The sequence below is a fragment of the Bombina bombina genome, chromosome 7 (genome assembly GCF_027579735.1).
Source record: "Bombina bombina isolate aBomBom1 chromosome 7, aBomBom1.pri, whole genome shotgun sequence".
In the NCBI taxonomy this organism is placed as follows: Eukaryota; Metazoa; Chordata; class Amphibia; order Anura; family Bombinatoridae; genus Bombina; species Bombina bombina.
In genome coordinates this window covers 183,665,135-183,682,761 of record NC_069505.1, presented here as the reverse complement: position 1 = coordinate 183,682,761, position 17,627 = coordinate 183,665,135, and the positions used below count along the sequence as shown (strand labels likewise).

At 39.5% G+C, this 17,627-nt stretch overlaps 1 protein-coding gene across 2 annotated transcripts in view; it reads left to right on the top strand.

The window, feature by feature from the left end:
• The window catches only part of FADS2 (fatty acid desaturase 2), a 40,961-nt gene extending 28,605 nt beyond the window's left edge, over nucleotides 1–12,356 (top strand). For both annotated transcript variants that reach the window (XM_053720466.1, XM_053720465.1), the window contains exons 11-13: nucleotides 8,006–8,085; nucleotides 8,170–8,295; nucleotides 10,520–12,356. In XM_053720466.1, coding sequence (XP_053576441.1) covers nucleotides 8,006–8,085; nucleotides 8,170–8,295; nucleotides 10,520–10,571 — 258 coding nt within the window. In that variant the 3' untranslated portion in view covers nucleotides 10,572–12,356. The remainder of the gene's footprint in view (nucleotides 1–8,005; nucleotides 8,086–8,169; nucleotides 8,296–10,519) is intronic.
• Nucleotides 12,357–17,627: the final 5,271 nt, after the last annotated feature.

The window sequence follows — 17,627 nt, the reverse complement described above, 5'->3', positions numbered from 1 at the left end:
CAAAAACAACCCAGGTTGTTCACCAAAAATGGGCCAGCATCTAAACTTACATTCTTGCATTTCAAATAAAGATACCAAGAGAATGAAGAAAATTTGATCATAGGAGTAAATTAGAAAGTTGCTTAAAATTGCATGCTCTATCTGAATCACGAAAGAAAAAAATTGGGTTCAGTGTCCCTTTAATATAGTAATATCTGTTGTACACAAACATGTTTAATTCTTTTTATTTCATAAATCTAAACAACTTTTGCTTAACTTTGTTCATACAAAAGAAATATTTTCACGTTTGTTCATGTTTCACGTTATAGATATTCATATGGATGAAGTTTATAAAGAACAATGTCCTTTTAATCATGTTCACTCCTCTATCCACATATATTTCACAAGTTCCCATATCTATTACCTGCTGTATTGTTGGTTATAGTATTTATTTGATCACAAGACCATGTCGATTTGTTTGACCATACCAGAAATATGGTGAATAATACGCAGGAGCTTGTTAATTTTCTCAAAAAAACTCACAACCCACATGAAAATCTGCCTTTTTATTCTCATGCATTCTATTTAAAACTGATTATAAAATGACAGAATACGTACAAAGTGTACTCACAGACGACTATTCCAATAATCTGCAGTAACAGGGTGATCTCTACTGTCATCACTGTTCTATGAATCAGAGATAAAGAAGTAGCACCCCAGATTGCACACTCACCTAGATTACGAGTTTTGCACTAAAACAGGGTGCGATACTAACGCCAAAAAAGGTTTTGCGTTATTTTCACTCTCCATAGCGCTGCCATTACGAGTTACTGAAAAGCCTCCTTGTGCGTGCGATATGGTGGCATTAAGCTCCATACTGCACAAAAGCCAAAGGCTTCTTTGACGTGCTTGTGGACGCTTTCCCCCCATAGACATCATTGGGGAGAGAGTGTTAGAAAAAAAACTTATACCTGAGATTGCGGGAATGGCGATCGCCGTAGCACAACCCCATTGAGTTCTATGGGAGAAAAAAAGTTACATTTAAATCTAACACCCATACATAAACCCCAAGTCTAAACAACCCTAGATCTGCCGCCCCAACATCGCTGACTCCTAAATAAAGCTATTAACCCCTATTCCGCCTCTCCCCGAAATCACCAACACTATAATAAAGTTATTAACCTATAATCTGCCACTCTCCTACATCGCAGGACACTAATAAAAAATTATTAACCCCTATTCTGCCGCTCCCCGACATTGCCACACTAAATAAACCTATTAACCCCTAAACCTCCGGCCTCCCACATTCTCTGCAACTAAATAAACCTATTAACCCCTAAACCGCCGGCCCCTCACATCGCAAAACACTAAATTAAACTATTAACCTCCTAAACCTAACACCCTCCCTTACTTTAAATTAAAATTACAATATAACTATATTTAAATAAACCTAACATGAAACTATAAATTAACTTACCATACTATTCTAATAAAATATAAAATTACTACCAATTAAAAAATTAAAAGCTGCAAATTAGAATAACTGTTTCAGGCAGTTTGCAGCATTTTGAAAACTGATGTTACAGATTTTCCTTTTTGACTCTTTAGGGAATGCGGGACAAAGCATACATTTTTGTACAAAAACAGCAGTGCGTTTTATATAAAATTTAAACTTTCCTGATTCAGAGAGTCCGTAAAAAAAAAACAAATTTCCTTTTATTATTACATTTACCTCTTTCTCTTTGTATCCATATTGAAACGTAGCTCCTTTCGATGAGCGTATACTGAATAATGGTTAGGAGTGTGCAAGTATTTTGAGCACTATATGGCAACAGTGTTTGTGCAACAATGCTTGTAACAATGTTATACATATAGTAATAATGAGATACTGTATATATATATATATTATATATATAGTATATATTATATATATATATATATTTATAAAATGAGATATGCACTTTCCTAAGCCTACCTCAGTTTCATCAAAGCAAAAAAAGTAAAGTATTTTTTACATTTCATAAAATGGAGGAGTCCTTGAGCTATCACAAATGGATTAAAGTCAAGTCCTACACGAGGAGGTAAAAACACCACACAAATCAGAGCTTTATGCCCCCCCCCCCACCTTCCCAATATTCAATATTCAATAAGTTCAATTCAATTCAATAATATGTAGAAACTTGAAGTGCTTATCTCCATGTTGAATGAAATGGTTCTCAGATCGATATGAGGCCCATTATCCCTCCTGGGAATAGGACAGAGGGTTGTAAGGAGTTTGTTACTTTCCGGTCACATATAGTCACTGGGACTTTGTCCTACAGCCTCCCTCCTGTTGGTATGTTGAAGTACTCCTTCCTTAGATCCTATTTTACACAGTATGGTCTCTTCTTCTGGAAACTCCTGCAGCTTGGGTACTCCTCCCTTAGATTCTATGTTTAGTGTGTACTACACAGGGATAAGCTCTTCTACTGGAGATCCTTCAGCTTGGTACTCCTCCATTAGATTCCATGTTAGTGTGTACTACACAGGATAAGCTCATCCTACTGGAAGCTCCTGCCAACTTGGTACTCCTCCATTAAATTCCATGTTAGTGTGTACTACACAGGATAAGTCTTCTACAGGAAGCCGGTCTCCACAACTTGGTACTCCTTCCTTAGATACTATGTAAGTGTGGCCTACACAGGACGAGCTCTTCTACTGGAAGCTCCTGCAGCTTGGTACTCCTTCCTTAGATCCTATGTTAGTGTGTACTACACAGGCTAAGCTCTTCTACTGGAAGCCGGTCTCCTGCAGCTTGGTTACTCCTTCCTTAGATCCTATGTTAGTGTGTACTACACAGGATAAGCTCTTCTACAGGAAGCCGGTCTCCTGCAGCTTGGTACTCCTCCCTTAGATTCTATGTTAGTGTGTACTACACACGATAAGCTCTTCTTCGGGAAGCTCCTGCAGCTTGGTACTCCTGTAGATCCTATGTTATGGTGTACTACACAGGATGAGTTCTTTTACTGGAAGCTCCTGCAGCTTGGTACTACTTCCTTAGATTCTATGTTAGTGTGTACTACACAGGATGGGCTCTTCTACTGGAAGCCAGTTTCCGGCAGTTTGGTACTCCTTCCTTAGATCCTGTGTTAGTTTGTACTACACAAGATAAGTTATTCTACTGGAAGCTCCTGCAGCTTGGTACTCCTTCCTTAGATTCTATGTTAGTGTGTACTACACAGGATGAGCTCTTCTACTGGAAGCTCCTGCAGCTTGGTACTCCTTTCTTAGATTCTATGTTAGTGTGCACTACACAGGATAAGCTCTTCTACTGGAAGCCGGTCTCCTGCAGCTTGGTACTCCTTCCTTAGATCCTATGTTAGTGTGTACTACACAGGATAAGCTCTTCTACTGGAAGCCAGTCTCCTGCAACTTGGTACTCCTCCTTTAGATTCTATGTTAGTGTGTACTACACAGGATAAGCTCTTCTACGGGAAGCTCCTGCAGCTTGGTACTCCTGTAGATCCTATGTTAGTGTGTACTACACAGGATGAGCTCTTCTACTAGAAGCTCCTGCAGCTTTGGTAATCCTTTTGTACATCATATGTTAGTCTCCTGCAGCTTAGTATTCCTTCCTTAGATCCTGTTTTTAGCGTGTACTACACAGGATGAGCTCTTCTACTCGAAGCTCCTGCAGCTTAGTACTCCTTCCTTAAATCATGTTAGTGTGTACTACACAGGATGATTATTCTTTTGGAAGCTACTACAGCTTGGTACTCCTTCCTTAGATCCTATGTTAGTGTGTACTACACAGGATGGGCTCTTCTACTGGAAGCTGGTCTCCTGCAGCTTAGTACTCCTTCTTTAGACCCTATATTATTGTGTACTACACAGGATGAGCTCTTCCTACTGGAAGCTCCTGCAGCTTAGTACCCCTTCCTTAAATCATGTGTTAGTGTGTACTACACAGGATGAGATCTTCTACTAGAACCCAGTCTTCTGCTGCTTGGTACTACTTCCTTAGATAATGTGTTAGTGTGTACTACACAGGATGAGCTCTTTTAATGGAAGCTCCTGCAGTTTGGTACTCCTTCCTTAGATCCTATGTTAGTGTGTACTACACAGGATGAGCTCTTCTACTGGAATCCGGTCTCCTGCAGCTTAGTATTCCTTCCTTAGACCCTATGTTAGTGTGTACTACATAGGATGAGTTATTCTATTGGAAGCCTGTCTCCTGCAGCTTGGTACTCCTCTTAGATCATGTGTTAGTGTGTACTACACAGGATAAGCTCTTCTACTGGGAAGCTCCTGCAGATTGGTACTCCTTCCTTAGATCATGTGTTAGTGTGTACTACACATGATGAGCTCTTTTCCGGAAGGTTCTGCAGCTTAGTACTCCTTCCTTAAATCATGTGTTAGTGTGTACTACACAGGATGAGCTCTCTACTGGAAGCCGGGTCTCCTGCTGCTTGGTACTCTTTCTGTAGATCCTATGTTAGTGTGTACTACACAGGATGGGCTCTTCTACTGGAAGCCAGTCTCCTGCAGCTTGGTACTCCTTCCTTAGATCCTGTGTTAGTTTGTACTACACAAGATGAGTTCTTCTACTGGAAAGCTCCTGCAGCTTGGTAACTCCTTCCTTAGATCCTGTGTTTAGTGTGTACTACACAGGATGGGCTCTTCTACTGGAAGCCGGTCTCCTGCAGCTTAATACTCCTTCCTTATATCCTATGTTAGATGTGTACTACACAAGATGGGCGCTTCTACTGGAAGGTCCTGCAGCTTGGTACTCCCTTCCTTAGATCCTATGTTAGTGTGTAGTACACAGGATGAGTTATTCTATTGGAAGCTCCTGCAGCTTGGTACTCTTTCCTTAGATCCTATGTTAGTGTGTACTACACAGGATGGGCTCTTCTTCTGGAATCCAGTCTCCTGCAGCTTGGTACTCTTTCTGTAGATCCTATGTTAGTGTGTACTACACAGGATGGGCTCTTCTACTGGAAGCTAGTCTCCTGCAGCTTGGTACTCCTTCCTTAGATCCTGTGTTAGTTTTGTACTACACAAGATGAGTTCTTCTACTGGAAGTTCCTGCAGCTTGGTACTCCTTCCTTAGATTCTATGTTAGTGTATACTACACAGGATAAGTTATTCTACTGGAAGCTCCTGCAGCTTGGTACTCCTCCCTTAGATTCCATGTTAGTGTGTACTACACAGGATAAGTTCTTCTACTGGAAGCCGGTCTCCTGCAGCTTGGTATGCCTTCCTTAGATCCTATGTTAGTGTGTACTACACAGGATGAGCTCTTCTACTGGAAGCTCCTGCAGCTTGGTACTCCTTAGATTCTATGTTAGTGTGTACTACACAGGATAAGCTCTTCTACTGGAAGCTGGTCTCCTGCAGCTTGGTACTCCTTCCTTAGATCCTATGTTAGTGTGTACTACACAGGATAAGCTCTTCTACTGGAAGCCGGTCTCCTGCAGCTTGGTACTCCTCCCTTAAATTCTATGTTAGTGTGTACTACACAGGATAAGCTCTTCTATGGGAAGCTCCTGCAGCTTGGTACTCCTGTAGATCCTATGATAGTGTGTACTACACAGGATGAGCTCTTCTACTGGAAGCTCCCGCAGCTTTGTACTCCTTTTGTACATCATATGTTAGTCTCCTGCAGCTTAGTATTCCTTCCTTATATCCTGTTTTAGAGTGTACTACACAGGATGAACTCTTCTACTGGAAGCTCCTGCAGCGTAGTACTCCTTCCTTAAAATCATGTGTTAGTGTGTACTACCAGGATAAAGTTTTCTATTGGAAGCTACTGCAGCTTGGTACTCCTTCCTTTGATTCTATGTTAGTGTGTACTACACAGGATGGCCGGGCTTCTTCTACTGAAGCCGGTCCTCCTGCAGCTTAGTACTCATTCTTTAGACCCTATGGTTATTGTGTACTACACAGGATGAGCTCTTTCTACTGGAAGCTCCTGCAGCTTAGTACTCCTTCCTTAAATCATTGTTAGTGTGTACTACACAGGAGGAGCTCTTCTAGTAGAAGCCAGTCTCCTGCTGCTTGGTACTACTTCCTTAGATCATGTGTTAGTGTGTACTACACAGGATGAGCTCTTTCCTGGAAGCTTCTGCAGATTGGTACTCCTTCCATAAATTATTGGTTAGTGTGTACTACACAGGATGAGCTCTCTACTGAAGCCGGTCCTCCTGAAGCTTGGTACTCCTTTCTTAGATCCTATGTTAGTGTCTACTACACAGGATGAGCTCTTCTACTTGAAGCCGGTCTCCTGCAGCTTGGTACTCTTTTCTGTAGATCCTATGTTAGTGGTGTACTACACAGGATGGGCTCTTCTACTGGAAGCCGGTCTCCTGCAGCTTGTACTCCTTCCTTAGATCCTGTGTTAGTTTTGTACTACACAAGATGAGTTCTTCTACTGGAAGCTCCTGCAGCTTGGTACTCCTTCCTTAGATCCTGTGTTTAGTATGTACTACACAGGATGAGCTATTCTACTGGAAGCCGGTCTCCTGCAGCTTAATACTCCTTCCTTATATCCTATGTTAGTGTGTACTACACAGGATGGGCTCTTCTATTGGAAGCTCTTGCAGATTGGTACTCCTTCCTTAGATCCTATGTTAGTGGTGCATTACACAGGATGAGTTATTCTTTTGGAAGCTCCTGCAGCTTGGTACTCTTTCCTTAGATCCTCTGTTAGTGTGTACTACACAGGATGGGCTCTTCTACTGGAAGCCGGTCTCCTGCAGCTTAGTACTCCTTCTGTAGATCCTATTTTAGTGTGTACTACACAGGATGAGTTATTCTATTGGAAGCCCGGTCTCCTGCAGCTTGGTACTCCTTCCTTAGATCATGTGTTAGTGTGTACTACACAGGATGAGCTCTTCTACTGGAAGCTCCTGCAGCTTGGTACTCCTTCCTTAGATCCTATGTTAGTGTGTACTACACAGGATGGGCTCGTTCTACTGGAAGCTCCTGCAGCTTGGTACTCTCCTTCTGTAGATACTATGTTAGTGTGTACTACACAGGATGGGCTCTTCTACTGGTCAGTCTCCTGCAGCTTGGTACTCCTTCCTTAGATACGGATTTAGTTTGTACTACACAGGATGAGCTCTTCTACTGGAAGTTGCTGGCAGCTTGGTACTCCTTCCTTTGATCCCATGTTAGTCTGTACTACAGAAGATGGCTCTTCTACTGGAAGCTCCTGCAGCTTGGTACTCCCTTCCTTAGACCCCATGTTAGTGTGTACTACACAGGATAAATATGTCTACTGGAAGCCGGTCTCCTGCAGCTTAGTACTCTAAGGGGCAAAGGTCAATTAGACACTGGTGCAAATTTCATTATTTTAACCTCTTATTGACTGAGCTTTAAAAAAAATCAGCTTAAAATAGCTATTTCAATAAAATCTCATAGTATTTAAAGTGTGGCCATTTTTATTTACCTTACCAAATTCTACCATTTCGACACGTTTTTCTCTTCTGAGGCTGTTTATGGTTGGAAGGGTTCTGCAGGCCTTAGTGCCTGTTTAGTACCTCTACCTGCCTTAACTGTTTTCCTCTTGTCCTATTTTATAGTGGTCTCAAGTACTTCACAGCTTGGGGTATAGGATCCCACATGTGATGGCCTTTTCATGATGTTGAGAGTCCACAAGACCCGCCCTTGTGTTTCCATAACAGTTGGCGCAAGTACTAGTTTGTACTTCTTTTACCCTCCTTTTCCTTTCCTACTTTTCTTATTTTTTCCTTTCACTTGGCCATATGTATTAAAGCTCTGTTGTGTGGGCTGTTTTGCCACTTCCTGTAGGATCGGCCTTTAATCCCACATGTGACGGCTCGTTGACTCATCATCTTGAAATAAATGAGTTTATCAGGTAAGCATATATATTTTTTAATTGTTTGCTCTTCCTTAATCATACATGAAGTATATGTCTGTAGTATAAAAATGTAATTTTGACTTCCATGTCCTTTTAAGTCACCAGATTTTTGCATGTTTAGACCTTACAATGAATTACAATTACGCTTTCTCACTCCTATAGCTGGCAGCTACTTGCAATATTGAACAATCATTCTTCAACGACTGGTTCAGCGGCCACTTAAACTTCCAGATTGAGCACCAGTGAGTACCCAGAAAATAGAGAGAGCATTAAAAAAGAACAAGATGGGACAGAACAAAGAACATAATGTATTTCTCTGTTTGCAGCCTGTTTCCCACGATGCCTCGGCACAACTACTGCAAGATCGCCCCTCTCGTCCACTCTTTGTGCAACAAACACAATGTGGTTTACGAAGAGAAGGGTCTGCTTGTCGCCTTCCAGGACATTGTGGGGTTAGGACACATTTTTTTATACATTATTTTATATACAGTAGGTTTCAGAACAACAATGTCAGTAATATATTCCACAGTGCAAAGTTAGTTTACTCTGCATAATTTTATTATTTGTTTTACCCCTTTTCATGTAATTTAGCTCTGACAGTTGTAATTGTGTATTTTCTAATTCTCATAACCTGAACTGCACACTGCTGACTTCTCAAGACTAACTCTGTTGACTACACAGATATACCTGATGTGTTCCAGTAAATCTCAGTAGTGCAGTGCTTCTCTGGGGGCTGAATTTAACTATGTGTTTTAATACCATTACAGGGATTAAACACATAGCTATACACAAGCAATAGTGCAGTAATAAAATACTCTAACATATTAGAGTATTTTCTTTTTGCATGTGTTTGCCCCTTTAATGTTTCTTTCAATATAAGCAACACATAATCGGATTTTCCCTGCTGACATCACTAAATTTACATGGTAATGTAGAAGGATTATATTGTCCTATAAAGAGATACAGGATACAACTCCATAGTTACACAATCGTGAACAGGTAATATAAAATAGTCTTTATTTATATGGGAGTAAAATATTGCTATTGGCTATTGATGAATAACATAGCGAGTAATTCCACCATATGTTCCACTCAATATAGTTTAGAACACACAGTGCTTTTGCTTCATTATTTAAGCAAACATAAATAAAATAATTTCATAACCAAAGCTTTTGGGGCCGATTTATCAAAGGCGGAATGGCGACTAATGCCCCTGTTTCCGCGTGAGCCTTCAGGCTCGCCAGAAACAGCAGTTATAAAGCAGCGGTCTTAAGACCGCTGTTCCTTAACTGGTCCGCTGCCTCTAAGGCTGTGGACATCAATCCGCCAGATCACATACGATTGGGCTGATTGACACCCCCTGCTAGCGGCTGATTGGCGGTGAATCTGCAGGGGGTGGCATTGCACAAGCAGTTCACCAGAGCTGCTTGTGCAATGATAAATGCCGACAGCGTATGCTGTCAGCATTCAGTGATGTCTGGCGGACATGATACGCTACATCGTATCATGTCCGCCAGACAATGATATTTCGGCCCTTTGGTGTAGAGAACATTCTGCAACATTGTGTAATTTGTTTTTATTAAAAATTTAATTTTGGTTTACTTCAACAATGATAGTTAATAAAAATATATTTTTGTATTTTTATTTTAATTAGCACTTTAACTCATCTAACAACCTTGCATACTGCAGTTTTGTGTAATTAACTAACCCTGCAAAATGCTACAGAGTAATTGCTTAGATCAGTGCAGGAGATAATGAAGGAGATAAAACAAACATATTCAAGAGGTTCTTCAACGATGTGTCCCTGGTAGCCAAAACAAAGAATTCTAATGACAAGGAAGATAGATTTTTTTATGCAGACCGATTTGCATTATAGTGCTTAGCTGCTGATGCATCAATTATTTTATTGCCCCTTGCATCAATTATTTTATTGCCACTTTAGTAAGTTCAAATGCTTCTCTCTCCTGTGCCTAATGGACTATTGTGAGTAGATTAATAACTTGTATAGAAAGAATGATGAAGATATTTTTATCACTATTGTGAGTACAATGTCCCTTTTAGTTTTACTTTAAACAATTTTCCATATGCAAAGTGTGTATCAGCCATTCTGCTCACAATGAATTTCAAAAGATTTTTTTAAAAGCATTTATACTATGAGTTGTTAACATAATGTGCAGGGGTTTTTACACATCAGGAATTAAACTACTTGAAACACTTGGTGATTGTGTTATCTCTTTTTGATTGTAGTCAGTTAGGGCTAGCTGTAAATTAATGTATGCAATTCTCACTTTGTAGCATGTAGCTGGGTCAAGCAAATTGGTCATGCCTGTTACAAAATGTTTTCATCAATATGCTGCAAATGTCCTAAATCAGCTATTAATTTGAAGGTTACAGATTTTGCTTTTTGGCTTTTCTAGGGAGCGTAGTACAAGCACAATTTTTACACAAAAGCAACAGGTGTTTTTAATGCCCTCTTTAGAACATAGTCGGTGGAGCTTGGAACAAACATCACTTTATAGCAAAAAAGAAAGCAAATTAAATAATGAATGTATATTGCAATGCTGTTTTATTTTCATTAATTATAATTCATTTGTTCAATGACCCCGTGATATTGTAAACAATCTATCAGACAAATTTCAGGATATTTTTAAAGCATTTTCCTTTTGTCCTCTACAGGTCCCTGAGGAAGTCTGGCACGCTGTGGTTGGACGCCTACCTCCATAAATGAAACAACTAATGTCATGGTGCTCCTAACCTTAACATAACTTTGTTCACACCTATATATAATATTTTAAGGTTTGTAATGCCTCAAATTAAGGTTGGGAGGAGGATTTTAGGTATTTGTATCTCTTTACTGTCAGGGGGCTCCTGCAAGGCAGTGTGAGAGCTGCTTTGCAAGACTCTCTGGCAGTAAAGAGTTTAATACATCATCACATATTGTGTATCCGCCTTAAGTATACAGGACTCTTACCTCTGGGTACCCTGAAACATGATAAGGGGACACGCAGCACTATCCTTTAAATAAATAATAAGTCTTGCTTATCTAAAGGCAACTTCAAATGTGCTGAATTCCCCTGTGGTAAAGAAAATGGGGGCAGTCTGGTGAAAGTGCCTCTTTTCCCGTTCAGCTCTTTTTGCTGCACATTTAATTTAAAGACCACAGGGAGGGGAACTGAGATCGAGCAGTTGGGGGAGACTGATGGGAAAGGTTTGGGAAGTGAATGGGAGAGTATGAGTAAGTATATCAATAGAAAGCAGTAATGTGGAAAGGGTTATTAGACAAAGAAGGGAATGAGAGGTAGAGGGTAGTGGGAGTATTGTCTGGTAGAAGAGTCCCTGTTCTCTCAGTATGTTGAAAAACCCCTGTGCAGCATACAGGAATACAACTTCAGCGAGCCTTATCTTTATACACATGGCTGTCAGGTTCCTCATGTTCCAGCTCTGCTAATACTCACCAGACTCCCCAGAGTACTCATTTATACTTGCTAACAAGAGCACAAGAGAATCAGGCTTGCCTTGCCTTATCCCTATGGGGTCCTGTAAACATGAGTATGTATTTACATGCTGCCTAAACCAATACCAGGTGAAAAGGCTTCCTCCGTACACTGAATAACAGTAGAGAATGTATTATGAAAGGTATTTATTCATTCCTGTTTTGCTGTAGCAGTGCTACTGTTGTAACTCTCCTCCAGAGATGCCTCCGGTTAATCACTTCAGATTACACCTATCATATCATAGTTTAGAATAACACAGTTTACTCCACAAGAAATGTCTTCAAAAATATCAATAGATATAAATATTGTCATCTATAACTCATTTTCTCATTTTGATACTAGTAGCCTCTGTAGTTGATTACTAAAAATCTTGGATTAGCTTATACCAGGGGTGGCTGACCTTTTTGAAGGTATGTGCCCAAACTGGCGATAATCTTTAAAAAATAATGTCACAGGCAGTTGAGCGCTAGTGGCCAGCAATATAGTGGTAGCCCAGGGGGCATTATTTTATGCCACTTGCCACAGAACTTTTTTGCATGCCACCATGGGCACAAGTGTCAAGGTTTGTCACCCTGCTCTGAGATGCGGGCACTAGGTTACATGACTAGTACTTAAACATTGAACAGAACTTAAAACGTATTTTGATTTCATTAGTCTTCCCAAAGCTTACAAGTGTTTTTTTCTAATCACACTGGCCGTTTCTGGGATATATGTCCTAACAGGATAGATTCACCAAAAAAATCAAAGAACTCTATAGTGAGAAAAATCTTCTCCAATCAGTTCTGTGGGGCTGATACTTTAAGATTTGGAGCATCACTCTTTAGCAAATCATCTCAATTTTTTAGCATTGGAGAATTCTGTGATGTTATTAGTCAAAATAGCTGTATATTTTACAAGGGAACAATTTTCTTTTCATGTGTGCTGGTGTATTTCTTCTTTTTTGTAAATGAAAATATGTTAGTCCCTGTTAATGACTTGTGTCAAACAGTAGCGATATTAGACCGCAAAATCCCAAGTTTCCTATTGGCTTTCTAATGTTTTATATTCCTTTAATATTATATGTTTATAAACAGTAAACACAGGAGGGTTACCACATTCCAATGAATGTACCAGTAAAAGTCTCTGTATAAAGTCACAAAGTATAACAAGCATGCGTGGGATAGAATTGCGCATTACTTTGTAGTTGTTACAGAATGTTGTTTCAATAGCCCCTGCAGTGAGATTAATGCAGCCGCCACAAAAACAGTAACTGCTGAGATCATCTGTTGTGCCTCTATAATAGCCATTCAGTTGTATGACAAGTGGTTAGTAACACAGGAACTCTGGGTACTTTTTACTGCTTTTAATTGGTTGCTAGAATGGGATGCAGCATATTAAAAACACAGCACTTATGGCAAAAGTCAAGTAGTTAATACGGGATTGTATTTGGTTCTCACACATATATTAAAGGGACAATAAACCCCTCCAACATGTGTAGGTTACCTGTAAGTATTAGATGAAAGCAAAGCTTGTGATCACAAGTGGCCTTATTATTAGTAAATTACAGTTTTAATTAGGCCCAGCTTGTATTCCCCCAGGCACCACCAAGGCTGTATCATCTTTTTTCTTTTTCAGCAGTGGATGGTACAGCCAATGAGAAGAGTACGGTCTCCTTCTCTATGCCATTTACTTTCGTCTCTCTCCTGGCACACGCTGCCTGCCATGTTGTAAAGACAGGACATATGCGCATGTTCATTTCAATTATGCTACCCAGTTATCACTAATGTAAACAGTGAATTGCAATATGCAGGTCATGTTTTTCATTGTCTACATTGTAGAAGCAGTGGGTTCTGAACAGCACATATTATTAACCCCTTTAGACTAAATGCCAGCAATACAACAGTCATTTTCATTCAGGAAGTGCTTGAAAGGCAGCGTTTGTTTGTTTTGTATGGGCAGACAAATTGTGCTGGGAGTGCATCAAAAGTAAATTGCAAAAGGCAGGCAGTATGTTTCTTATTTACTGTATGGCCCATGATAATTTATTAATAAATACGACCACTTGTTATTACAAGTTTTGCTTACAGGAATACTACACTTATCAAAGGGATTAAAAAAAAAAAAAACATTTATTGTCCCTTTAAGTATTTTATAGGTGCAAGATGGAGGTGTACTGTGTTGCTAGTTAATGTACAAATAAAGGCCCAGATTACGATTTTTGTGTTAGAGGCTATGCGGTGCTAACGAGCAGCTTTCCCTCACTTACCTGCAGTGCTGGTATTACGGGTTTTTACAAACCCGTCGTTAAAAGACAAGAAGTGAACGTTGAGCAAAATTTTGCTCATTACCGCACTCCAATACCAGCACTGCTTAAGTCAGCGGTGAGCTGGTGTAACGTGCTCGTGCACGATTTTCCCCTAGGAATCAACAGGGAGAGCCGGCTGAAAAAAAGTCTAACACCTGCAAAAAAAGCAGCGTAAAACTCCTTAAGGCAGCCCCATTGATTCCTATGGGGAAATACATTTTATGCCTACACCTAACACCCTAACATGAACCCTGAGTCTAAACACCCCTAATCTTACACTTATTAACCCCTAATCTGCCGTCTCCGACATCGCAGATACCTACATTATAATTATTAACCCCTAATCTGCCGCTCCGGACACCGCTGCCACCTACATTATACTTATGAACCCCTAATCTGCTGCCCCCAACATCGCCGAACCCTACATTATATTTATTAACCCCTACTCTGCTGCCCCCAATGTCACCGCCACCTACCTACACTTATTAACCCCTAATCTGCCGCCCCCAATATCGCTGCTACTATAATAAACATATTAACCCCTAAACCACCGCACTCCCGCCTCGCAAACATTAGTTAAATATTATTAACCCATACCCCTAATCTGCCGGCCCTAACATCGCCGCCACCTACCTACATGTATTAACCCCTAATCTGCCGCCCCCAACGTCGCCACCACTATATTAAAGTTATTAACCCCTAAACCTAAGTCTAACCCTAACACCCCCTAACTTAAATATAATTAAAGGAAATCTAAATAAATATTCTTATCATTAACTAAATTATTCCTATTTAAAACTAAATACCTGTAAAATAAACCCTAATCTAGCTACAATATAACTAATAGTTACATTGTAGCTATCTTGGGGTTTATTTTTATTTTACAGGCAAGTTTGTATTTATTTTAACTAGGTAGAATAGTTATTAAATAGTTATTAACTATTTAATAACTACCTAGCTAAAATAAATACAAAAGTACCTGTAAAATAAAACCTAACCCAAGTTACAATTACACCTAACACTACATTATAATTAAATTAATTCCCTAAATTAAATACAATCAAATACAATTAAATAAAATTAGCTAAAGTACAAAAAAAAAACAAACACTAAATTACAGAAAATAATAAACAAATTACAAGATTTTTAAACTAATTACACCTAATCTAATCCCCCAAACAAAATAAAAAAGCCTTCCCCCCAAATAAAAAAAAGCCCTACCCTACACTAAATTACAAATAGCCCTTAAAAGGGCCTTTTGCGTGGCATTGCCCCAAAGTAATCAGCTCTTTTACCTGTAAAAAAATTACAAATCCCCCCCCAACATTAAAACCCACCACCCACACAACCAACCCTACTCTAAAACCCCACCCAATACCCCCTTGAAAAAAACTAACACTAACCCCTTGAAGATCACCTTACCGGGAGAAGTCTTCATCCAACCGGGCCGAAGTCCTCAACGAAGCCAGGAGAAGTCTTCATCCAAACCCGGCGAAGTGGTCCTCCAGACGTGCAGAAGTCTTCATCCAGATGGCATCTTCTATCTTCATCCATCCGGCGCGGACCGGGTCCATCTTCAAGACATCCGACGCGGAGCATCCTCTTCATCCGACGGCTAACACTGAATGAAGGTTCCTTTAAATGACGTTATCCAAGATGGCGTCCCTTCAATTCCAATTGAATTGAATCCAATCAGCCGATCGGAATTAAGGTAGAAAAAATCCTATTGGCATCAGCCAATAGGATTTTTTCTACCTTAATTCCGATTGGCTGATAGAATTCTATCAGCCAATCGGAATTGAAGGGACGCCATCTTGGATGATGTCATTTAAAGGAACCTTCATTCAGTGTTAGCCGTCGGATGAAGAGGATGCTCCGCGTCGGATGTCTTGAAGATGGACCCGCTCCACACCGGATGGATGAAGATAGAAGATGCCGTCTGGATAAAGATTCTGCCCGTCTGGAGGACCACTTTGCCCGGCTTGGATGAAGACTTCTCCCGGCTTCATTGAAGACTTTGGGCCCGGTTGGATGAAGACTTCTCCCGGTAATGTGATCTTCAAGGGGTTAGTGTTAAGTTTTTTTAAGGGGTATTGGGTGGGTTTTAGAGTAGGGTTGGTTGTGTGGGGTGGTGGGTTTTAATGTTGGGGGGTGGATTTGTATTTTTTTTTACAGGTAAAAGAGCTGATTACTTTGGGGCAATGCCCCGCAAAAGGCCCTTTTAAGGGCTATTTGTAATTTAGTGTAGGGGTAAGGCTTTTTTATTTTGGGGGGGCCTTTTTATTTTGGTTAGGGGGATTATATTAGGTGTAATTAGTTTAAAAATCTTGTAATTTGTTTATTATTTTCTGTAATTTAGTGGGGGGGTTTTGTACTTTAGCTAATTTTATTTAATTGTATTTAATTTAGGGAATTCATTTAATTATAGTGTAGTGTTAGGTGTTAGTGTAACTTAGGATAGGTTTTATTTTACAGGTCAATTTGTAGTTATTTTAGCTAGGTAGTTATTAAATAGTTAATAACTATTTAATAACTATTCTACCTAGTTAAAATAAATACAAACTTGCCTGTAAAATAAAAATAAACCCTAAACTGGATACAATGTAACTATTGTAGCTAGTTTAGGGTTTATTTTACAGGTAAATATTTAGTTTTAAATAGGAATAATTTAGTTAATGTTAGGAATTTTATTTAGATTTATTTAAATTATACTTAAGTTAGGGGGTGTTAGGGTTAGACTTAGATTTAGGGGTTAATAACTTTAGTATAGTGGCGGCGACGTTGGGGGCGGCAGATTAGGGGTTAATAAATGTAGGTAGGTGTCGGCGATGTTAGGGACGGCAGATTAGGGGTTAATAATATTTAACTAATGTTTACGAGGCTGGAGTGCGGCGGTTTAGGGGTTAATATATTTATTATAGTGGCGGTGATGTCCGGTTCGGCAGATTCAAGACTCGTAATACCAGCGGGCGTTAAAAAGCAGCGTTAGGACCGGCTAAACTCGTAATCTAGCCGAAAGTTAGTTAATCAAACTTGTATTCCCTCAAAATATATTTGTGGTGCTGTAAGTAAACTTAAGGGACACTGTACAAAATACATTTCATGCCGTCCATATGACATAGGAACTTTTTATATACTTTATTTTGGCCTGAAAATATGAAGTATCAAGTTGTGCACTTGCAGCTTATGCTGATTGGCTTATCTGTGGTATCTACCATTGCTCGGTGAGCAGAAGCAAGAAGTGACTGTCAACCAATCAGCATAAACTGGAATGAGCGAATCAGCGAATGAGCATTATGTGGAAAAAGACAGCTGATTCTGCAGTATTAGTTTCAAATAATTCACATACTGTATAAAAAAATACAGTATGGGTGACAAAAAATGGTTGAGTACAGTCTTCTTTTAATTGGCAGACACCTGGCAGCAGCGGCCATTTTAGTTTTCAACTGATAAGGGGCTAAAACAAGCGCCAGCTATGTTTATTGTCTGAATACTTGAAGTCACCTTTATATGTAGAGCTGGCAGAACAAATTTATTTGAAGCATGTAAATATATTTCACCTGTATGCTAATTACCTTTATTTGTACATCTCTTACAGTCTCATTACACTTCTTTATTTGTGGCACTTAGCACAACAGATTCCCCATGTGTGTGTGTGTAGGGGGGGTGGGGGGCAGAGGCACCAACACATCAAGTTGGCAATTGACACAGTTCATCAAATATTTGTTTTATGTGTTTGCCATGTATTAACCTCTTCACTGTAATGTATTTTAATTGCTGGCATTTACAGAAGCAGAATTTATTTAAACAACGTTCCTAACATTTTGTCTAATGAAAACAGGGATGTTTTGTAACAATTAAATGTACATTTCTTAGTTAAAGTTAAACAATTTGAAAATATGCATAAAAAGTAATTTTTTTTTATTATAATTTTCAGTTAAAATACACTTTCCAGTACACAAATAACAGAATAAGCTATTAGACAAACTATCTGAAATGGTTGGAA